The sequence below is a fragment of the Solea senegalensis genome, linkage group LG15, assembly GCF_019176455.1.
Source record: "Solea senegalensis isolate Sse05_10M linkage group LG15, IFAPA_SoseM_1, whole genome shotgun sequence".
Lineage (NCBI taxonomy): Eukaryota > Metazoa > Chordata > Actinopteri > Pleuronectiformes > Soleidae > Solea > Solea senegalensis.
This window is the reverse complement of record NC_058035.1, coordinates 6,329,902-6,340,096: the sequence shown is the minus strand read 5'-3', so window position 1 is coordinate 6,340,096 and position 10,195 is coordinate 6,329,902. Positions and strand designations below refer to the sequence as shown.

The 10,195-nt window shown below is 39.9% G+C and overlaps 1 protein-coding gene across 1 annotated transcript; it reads left to right on the top strand.

Moving 5' to 3' along the window:
* Positions 1-59: 59 nt before the first annotated feature.
* Positions 60-6,133, top strand: LOC122781475 (rho GTPase-activating protein 19-like). Its single transcript, XM_044045157.1, has 11 exons — positions 60-122; positions 430-683; positions 1,454-1,534; positions 2,076-2,285; positions 2,398-2,624; positions 2,750-2,836; positions 3,268-3,333; positions 3,765-3,977; positions 4,074-4,169; positions 4,440-4,553; positions 4,959-6,133. Exons 1-10 carry the CDS (start codon positions 73-75, stop codon positions 4,545-4,547), a joined length of 1,392 nt encoding a protein of 463 aa, XP_043901092.1. The 5' UTR covers positions 60-72; the 3' UTR covers positions 4,548-4,553; positions 4,959-6,133.
* Positions 6,134-10,195: the final 4,062 nt, after the last annotated feature.

Below are 10,195 nucleotides of genomic sequence, written 5' to 3'. Positions count from 1 at the left end.
GTGTATATTACAACCAATCACAGTCGTGTAAGCTGGGCGGAGCATGAACTAGCGGAAGATTCAAAAAAGAAGATGGCGGCGGCTGAAAGTGATCCTCAAAACAAACACAAGCTAGGCAGGAGGTATCAACTATTTTCTTTACTTTGATGGAGAATTAAACGTTGCAAAACTACGAGATAAGTCGTTGGTTTATGGGACGATTACTCTCAGTAAAACATTTTTTTCCTGTAACTGCTCTCTGTTGTACATTACAGCTGTTGACGTTAGCAAACGCAGCTAACTTAGCAACAATTCGTTACGCCGTGTTCCGTTGATTCAGTATTTTCTCTTCATACAGGCCTTCTACTGTTCTAATAACAACAACTAAAAAGTATCAGAGTCAAGCTTTGCTATCATATTTAGCCTAATACTTGTGTTTCTTTGTGACAGGGGGACAAAATGCAGTGTGTTCAACAGTCAGGAAAAGCCAGACACCAGCCAACCGGTGATTTTTAACCCGGACTTCTTTGTGGAGAGGCTGAAACATGAGCATCCGCAGATCTTTGCAGAGTTGATACTCAGCAACATTACTAGGCTCATCGATCTTCCGGGGGACGAATTCGCACAGCTTACTGGAGAGTCCGAGCCCAGGGTGCCCGCCTCCACTGGCTTCTTGCGCTCCTTGAACTTCCTGAAGAGAAAAGGTTAGGCTGAAGTCAGGTATTCAGTCTCTGAAATGTTGTTTAAGACATATGTTCAAGTTACCCCACTGTGTTGTTGTCTTAGAAATGTGATTTAGACACAAGTTGTTTTAATGCCAAGTATGTGTAAGCATACACAGGTTTTTGCTTTGGTGTCAAACAACACTATGTAAAATGAATGATTAATGTGCCCTTTTCTTCTCAATTATTGTTATGCGCTGAGCGTGCAACATCTTTTTGAAACTTAAATATTAATAGTCTATTGTTACAAGAAGCAAACTAAAGCAGCAAGGTTTAGATCCAAAAAAAGGGTGGTATTGAAAAAATACAAATAATCAGACTTTCACAATAGATTGACTTTACAGTGAGACACATTCATTTTGTACCACTTTATCCTCCACATGAGGGTCACAGGGGAGCTGGAATCAGTCTGAGTACGTCCTGAACAGGTTGCCAGTCCGTTGCAGGGCCAACATACAGAGACGAACAGCCAATTCATAAAGGGGACAGTACAATTGAATGAACATTCCTGGTTTGTGTTCATGTGTGATGTGTTTTTTGAAGCTGGAGCGTTCTCTGACTGATGTGGTCATAATTTGCTGCATCAACGCAGCTTTTTGACTGAAAGCAGTTTGTCTCTGATTAACACAATTGTCTGTGTGAACATACAAAACAAATCTTAATTACAAAAGTAATGATTGGAGAAATGGAATTAAGACATTTTTCACAAATGGGGTACAGCCTGACATATTGTGTTAATTCATGCCTTTCAGACAAAGGAGTGGTTTTTGGTGCACCGTTAACGGAAGAGGGAATAGCACAGATCCATCAGCTCATTGAATACTTGAGTAAAAGTGAGTATCGCCTTCATATACCTGTGTAACCTCTGCTGTGTGGAGGACACACATTCATCAAATATGATATCATGACTAACCACATTTGAATGTGTGACCTCAGAAGTAACCTGATCCCCAACCAAGATGGTTCCAGATAAACATAATTATTAATTGCCCGATTTAATGCTTTTGACAAATGACTTCATCAGCCTGCATGTTTAACACTAAGTGTGTTACATATGTTAAGTTGTCAAGGCTGCGTCTTATCTCTGATTACGTTAATACTTTAACTTAGCTGGAGATCAGCAGTGGAAGGCAGTGAAGTCATGGTTTATTTCTAGAAAGTGATGATGTCATTCACTGAAAGTGGACACTGGGAGCAAATGCTTGAGTCAATAATTTATCTGAAAGCACTTTGCTCCTGCTGTCCTTCGCTTTTCATTTTTATTCACTCTGTCTGGCCCTTCACTTATGTGTCTTTGCCCTCTTGTGTCTCCCTCACCCACTGTCTGCACACACTGCATCTCTCCTTGTGTGTTTCTTTCCCTTCATCACGTAGACCTTCATGCGGAGGGGTTGTTCCGTGTGCCAGGACACAGCCTCAGACAGGCAGCCCTGAGGGAGATACTGAATGCTGGCACAGAGATAGATCTAGAGACAGGTGACTTCCACCCCAATGATGCGGCCACATTGCTTAAAGCCTACCTGGGAGAACTGCCAGAGCCTCTGCTCACTCACAAACATTATCACGCTCACCTCAAGATTGGAGGTATTTGACCCATACACGAGTTCTTCTTGTGGCTCAACATAAATTATATTCAGATCAATTTTGAGTCAACACATGTACTTTTGGTGTTAATTCTGTCGTCTTCTGTACTCAGAGCTCACTCGCTTCGACGAAAATGGCGATAAGACCAATGTGCCTGACAAGGAACGTCAGATAGAGGCATTTCAGCTGCTTTTAATGCTGCTCCCACCAGCTAACAGGAGCCTGCTGAAGCTGCTGTTGGACTTGTTGTACCACACCGCTCGCAATCAGCACCTCAACAAGATGTCTGCGATCAACCTCGCCACAATGTTCGCTCCACAAATCATCTGGCCTAAAAATGTAAAGAACTTTGGTTAATTTAGTTTTATCTTCCAAGTATATTACAGCCCACCCATTTATCCATCACATTAGCAGTTAAGTAACAAGTTTCTTGAATTTGTTTGGTATTATTTTTTTGGTTGCAGGTGACAGCGAGTGATCTCCAGGGAAACATTGAGAAACTGAATAGTGGCATAGCGTTCCTCATCAGGCATTCGCAGAAACTATTCAAGGTAAAAGCTCTACAACACTGACGTCTTGTTTTCTGTGTTGCGTGGTATGTTTTTCCTGTAGCATTTCTCCAACTGATGGGAATGAATGATAACACAGGTTGTTTATTGTCATGAAAAAAAGAAAGCACAGCCACCTCTTTCTAACTGGATATTGTTTGAAAAAAATAAATGTCGAGGACAACACAACTCCCCTGTGGTGATGTTTCCTCTGGTATCCTGATATGTAAATCATAATCACACTTCACAAACACTTTTTCAAGTGAACCCTTCATGAGGAGGTGGTGCTGTTGCCTGGTGTCATACATAGATTTATATATAGATACAGAGTATATATGAGTCGTTAATCCATGATTTTCAAATTTAATTGGTTCAATTGGTCCATATGTTTATAAATAATGTGGGGTTAACGTACGTGTTTACTTTCATTGAAGGCCCCAGTATATATCAAAGAATATGCCCGCTTATACTTCAAAGGATCAAACTCTCTTCAATCTAAGGTGAGTGTATTTTTTTTTTTCTTCCTGAAATCTATCTTATAATAAATAATAATGATACATTTGATCGATTTAGTGCTTTTACCTTATGCTCAGGGACACTTGACATTAATGAGAAGCAAATATACAAAATGAATCACAGCTTAAAAGCAGTTCTGAAGAGGGAAGGGAACAGTTATGGAAAAAAAACAACCTCCCATGTCCAATCTTAATGACAATCATTTTTACATTGCATAACATTCATGTATAGGTATGTATTATGTATATGAACCAGATTTTATAGCTATTGGCATATTCAGATGTGTTAATGCAGTGTGTGACTCCATTAAAGACATATTTACTATGGTCACATCACATGATAGATTAAAAGATTTGGCTTCAGTGACATTATTGAATATAAATATCTAAAAACACATTATGGCTGACCTGTCTAGGACGACTCGACCCTCTTTTCACGGACCAAAGACACCGCGTACACAGCTGCCCCGTTGTCTCCCATAACGCGGCCAATTGGACGTGAGGTCAACAGCACCTGCGCTGCCGGGTCATCCGAGTCTCTGAGTTACACTGAATCTGCCCTCAGAGAGCTGTACCAGCAAGTCAACAGCATGCCCGAGTCTGCCAAAAAGAAGAAACTCATCAGACAAGTACAGTACTTCATTGTGCACGTTGTGTCGAGAAATCATATCTTGATGTACTCGCTCCAGCTTTGGCCTGAACGTGTGTTTTATGCCTGTGTCCAGTTTGAAAAGCAGCCTTTGTCGACACCTCTGTCTGACTCACGGACTCCATTCAGCAGGAAACACTGGCGTTCGCGCTCTCTAGGTGGAATGATCAAGGTTTGTTGACAGCTGACCTTCACTTTTCAGCCCCTGTACTTTTTTGTTCCACTAAACTAGCTCTATCGTCTGTTTATTTTCCAAGTGTTGCTGGTCTACAGTGATGATCATATTGAAATAATATTTTATGATTAAAGAAAGTGTTTGCAGGGTTGTAAAGATACACTAGGATGCGTACGAAGTATGTTTAGCTGACAACTGTTTTTAAAAGCGGCTCTACCGCCTACGATAGTTTTCCTCGCCAAGTAATGATGTTTTGTTTCGAAACAGAGGAAGGTGTTAGGAAGCCAGGTATTGACAGAAAAGGAAAACAGCAAAATGCACAGTCCTCTCCAAAGCAGTTCAATCGATGGCCAGGGCACAGAAAAGATCAACTGAGAAGAAGTGAGTACTGCACTGTTACACCACAAAGTTCAGTACCAATCAAATATTATTACTGAAAGGAAACATGGCACATGGTGACACATTCTATTACTAGTGATCATGATTTACATACACTTTGTGTAATCACTAAAACAGTTATTCTAATTTATTTCAACCAAATCCAAACAAATGTTATACTTAAACGGTAGAGCACGGTGATTTGCTCTTAAATCTGTCATCAGCCTGTGACGAGCCGTTTTCCTTATGACTCTGCTGAACGAGTTCTCTGGCACTTCAAGGCAACAGTCTGTGGTTCACCACAGGCCAGTCTGTGCTTACATTACTAAAGATGCTTGTTGTACTTTGCTGAAAGGATTAAATAATTCCTAATCTTTTTTTCCTTCCCCTTTTTCCCCCCAACTCCAGGATTAATCGTCTTTTAAAGAATGTGCCAAGGGAACTTCAATTAGGCACATTAAAGGATCCGCCGGGTGTTGACTTGAACTAAACAGTGTAATCCACTGCAAGGCTTTGTTTTGACACCATGTTTAGATCTGCACTCGGCTGTTCTTTTTTATATATATGTGTACACACATATATATAAAAAAATCCCTGCAAAAAGTGAGTATGAGCCCTAAAGGTAGCAAGGAATCCACCAAAGTTTGACTTGACCCATGCAACATAAAAGGAGTCAAGTAAAATGTTTTAGGTCAATGTAATTTACTGTTTTTCTTAGGTTCCCACTTGTCAATTTATGATGTTCAGGGGGCAAATTTAGCTTGATCATAGACTGAGATGTGTTTCTATTTAATGTGCAGACTTAATGGTATTTATTTCTTTGTGCAGGCTTTCCTATTTAAATATGAAATTTGCTTTAAAGTTGTAGAAAATGTAGTTAGAGTTGCACCATCTTTTAAGACTTAAAATGTGGTAAATCCAAAAATGTGCCTTAAGATTTTATAATTTTTACTTAATAGCAACTTATAGAGAAACATTTTATTCCCGTAAGTTACCAGAAGCCTTTTAGAGTTTTTAAGGAATCCATTCAAGTCAAGTGTCAGTTAAGTGTAGGACTAATGACGAATGGTGGGAGTTGCTGAGTGAAATGTCACTAAAGCTCAACACTGTGATACTTTTAACTACTGCTTCTCTTTTTATCTTTCTGCTTCTCTTAAATTCTAGACTTTCTCAGGCAAGTTTGAGTTCTTATGCAACATTGTATACAGTTTTCTATCCATGGTTTTCGTTATTCAGCTGTTAAAGCAAGATGGGGTTTTTGTATCATTTTTTTTAAGATTTACTGTCACTTTTTATCTTCTCTTCAGTGGTGGGTTGAATGCAAATGAAGATGAATCGTCTTATTGCAATTTTCTATCCTTTCTGGGAGAATGTGAGTCTCTTTTTTTTAAAAATCCTCCTTGGTGTCTTTTATTCTTTCACTAGCAGTTTCTAGTTCAGTCATCAGTCTGCCAAGCTGTTACAAGTTAACTATAATGTGATTACTGCCCTCATGGTCAATGTAGCTGACCGGGGAACACATGTACAACGATGCTACTGTGAAGCTACGCAACTCACTGTAATTAAAAGACATCAAGCTGTGATCAGTAGTTCTCTTTTCTTTTTCTTTAAAATATCACAATATACAGTATGCATGAGTGGGACGCTGACAAAATCATGAACACACTACAGCTGCATGATGTTACATTGATGGCCACAAGGTGATGCTGTTTAGTTAAAAATCACCCATGGTGCAACCTACTGTATTTTTTGATTTGGTCTAATATTTAAAAGAAAAGCTGCTTATTAAGTACTGTACTATAAAAGACCAAAAACATGAGTATATGAACACAATATCAAAATTCAAAAAATGACTTAATTGCAAAGTGGAAATATATGGTATTTATCCAGTGGGCATTACATTCACAAAACCTCAAATCAATTAAACTTGTTCATAAATTGCATTTTTTTTTTTTACTATGGGCTGTGTCTGTGGCAGTAAAAATGGGAGGAGAAGCCTAAATTCAGCGTTTACTATTACAAATAAGAAATAAAACAACAGAATGTCATCAAATGGAAACATACAACTGCTGCTGTTTGCTGTGAATGATTTTGCCCAAAATTGAACCTATTTCATGGAACGAGAGGACGTGTGGGTGGGTAGTGAAGCGGAAGGACAGCGCTCCACAATAGGAGGAATGTCTTGATGTGTCATTAGTGTCCATGTCGATGCACGTTTGGTGTTGTAAGTATACGTTGTAAACATCTGTGAGGAATGGGCCTGCTTTTTCTCATGTTCAGTAAATATACAACAGCGTCCATGATAGGAATAGTATTGTCTTGCAGCCAAAACTCCAGACGGGTTATATTTAGCATTCCAACTCCGGAGTGAGCCTGATGACTGTAAAATGAGTCAGACCTACTGTAATCAACTTAACATTATATGGTGTGTGCTCAAACCACAATCATATACATATATATATACTGTATATGTTGAGTGTGGATGCACTTTTACTTAAAATGTACACCAGAATTCCTTTCAGAGACAGTTAATGACATTTAAATGTCAGACCGAGGCATTGATGTCCAGGTTTGGTGGAATAACAGTTTTGACTGACTCTGAATCGACTGTGATTCATCTTTTATTTAAAAGGAATGGGGAAAGATATTTTATTGGTGCCTTGCAAATGTCAACTGCAAACGAATACTGTCAAAAGTAGCCTCATTTGTGGTGAGAAATCCGTAAACGAAACCCTTTACAGGACAAATGGAATGCCAGCCGGACAAAAGCAGCGGTTCATATTCAAGTGGTATTTATTATACTAAGCATTAGCTGCTCACCATTGCGGGAATAAACAACTTGAGATTCCTTCTCCGAGCCAACGTTGACTTCAAATTTCAACCAGACTTATGTTGAAACTTTAAAACTTCTCCACGTGTTGCAGGATTTAAAGCAGTTGCATATTCATTTCCTTCTTCCTGGTTACTAAAATTATATTTTGTGATAAAGTTTGTAGTTAGCTCATTCACCAATTAAACTGAGTTTTTTTTTAAAAACGATATAGCAACGTTTAACCTGAAACAACTGATCTGCGTTGAGAGGCAAAAGCAATCATGTCATAAGTTAACAATCAATCGTCAGTAGAGTTGTTATTTTTCTCCTTGCACTTCTTCTAACACACGGCTTTTCTCAGAATGAAACACAAATAACATCGGGGTTGAAGAATGCTGTGGAATTTTCTGGATGCCACATTTGGCTTCTTTCTATTTCTTCACTCCCGAGAGGAGCAGTTTGGTTTTTGTGTGGTCAGCATGCAGACGTTAACTGATTCATTCCTCTATTCACCCTCGAGCACCTGCCAGCCTGCTTTAGTTGAAAGTTTAGTTCTTTTATTTCTATCTAAGTGGAATGCCTGTATTTAGTCTATGCCGTGGTCTTAAACGGTGCACTGTGAGTTTGTGGGTGTTAGTCCACCTTAATTGCTTGGGGTCAAGTTTTATATTTTGCAAATCTGTCAGACTTATTGTGAATCTTTGTCCTCCCACAGATTCTGAGAGCCCTATTGTGTATTTGTGCATTCCTGTCATGACTCTGTGTGAGAGGAGGGATGCTATACCCCCACCGCCCCATTACCGGTAAACACCACCGTCTTCTCTTTAATTAGACATTCATAGAAGGAAGATCTACACTGCACTGACACTTTTACTGGCACAGATGGAGCTTTATTTCCCTCCCCCTCTGAGGTGTGTGTGTGCTTACTGTTTATGTGTTTACCTGAATGTGCATACATATGCAATTGAGTGGATCGAGGAAAAAAAACAACAAAAAAACGGGGCAGATGCCCACAAAGTCAAAAGTTTCTGTTTCTGCAACTTCTTCTTTTTTTGTGCGCCTTCTTTGTTCATTGAAGTAAATGGGATTCTTTGGTCGGCTGTTTATGTTGGGAAGGATCCACCCCGCAGCAATACTGGCCAAGTGGCTTTAACATTACTGAAGAGATAAGGCAGAGTTAGTGTGGGGGCTTTGTTTGTTTGAAAACATACTGCTTATATAATACAAATCAGGAAGTGGACACATTTCTGTTTGACTGCTCCTGGTCAGGGATTGTTCGAGAATCCTGTGTTAGATTACACAAACTGAAAACAGGCTGCACTAACACCAATCTCTAGCATTTTCTGGATAATGTCTAAATAAAGCATCACCTAGTCCGAATAAGAAGGTGCAACTCTGCCTGACATGATGGGATGTAAAAACTGGTATCTCAGTACAAAAGGGAAACAGCTGTAGCATCAGTTTTGTCGTTGTTTTGTGTCTTTCAGCAGCTGATTCAGCATTAATCAAGAGAGCGTCATTAAGAAGGTGATGCATGCAGACTCACACATATCTGACTGATAATTACACATTGGTTCAATAGAGGAGTTTTCTCCAGGGACAGAGAATAATGCTCGACGACCACTGACCGTTTTTGTGGCTAACTTTTGAACAATGCACCGTGGACAGAATCGTAAAAAAACAAGAGCTCGGCATCCTACGCCAGAATACTGAACACTGATTTGCAATTCCACCACTGCGAATCAATATGCATTTGGAAAAGTTTCATAAAGGCTACAATTACACTGTCAACAGTGGCTAGACCCTTAATACATCTACAGTTTGGTTTTTTTTGTTTGTTTTTTTCTCAACGTCAACCTTTGCCAAAAAAAATATTTTTTAAGAATTCCTTTAAAGTCAATAATGGATGGCAGATGCTTCTTATCGTGAATGTTTCCCCGTCTCAGCACAGTCCAGTTCATGTCTCCACCTACAGAATGCATGGTTCTAATAGAACGAATAGAATAAAATGTGTGCCAGTAACTCCAGAACAGAACAGGTAGGGTTGTGAGCAAAGCTGTTTTCATTCTTGTCTATTAGGATAGAATCTCTGTTCCTTTGCCATCGCTGTCCTTTCAAATATAGTGTTGACTTACTTTTTATGGCTGTGGTCTGCCTTTACAACAAATCATGAGTATTTGTGTGTGTGTGTGGTTGTATGTTGTTGTTTTTTTTTTTAAACCCAGTGCCTTGCTGCAGCTTCTGTATGTGTGTGTGTGTGTGTGTGGCCACACACTTGGTCTACACGTTAAGACCCACATTTAGGGTTATTTATTCCAGCATTTTACCTCCTGGGACTGAGGTGTTGATTCCTATCTTCCCTAGTGGATTCTCCTTTGTTACATGTACACTTTACACACACACACACACACACACACACATTCTGACTCGTACAGCCCGGTCTCCCCACCGCCTCTCCCCTCGGGCAGGGGTTATGCAGTGTCATGCAGGTTAGGTCTCTCTCTGGGGGTGCGCTCGGAGGCAAACTTGAGAGAAAAGAAGTGCAGTGAGTGAATTAAAAGGGAAAAAGAGAGAGATACTTGGAGTAGATTTGTATTGTGAATAGAATGAAAGACGGGGTCTCAAGAATGAGAGTTCAGGTTGGGTTCTGGGGGGGGTCATGATGTGTGGGGAGGGGGAGGAGATGAGAGGAGGGGTAGGGGTGGAGTCGGGGGCTCTGCTATTTGTAGATCCCTGTGATGGATGACTGGTGTGTGAATGTGTGTGTATGCGAGAGAGAGAGAGAGAGAGTGGGAGAGCGAGAACGAGACTGGCTTTTTTTTCATTCTGCTCT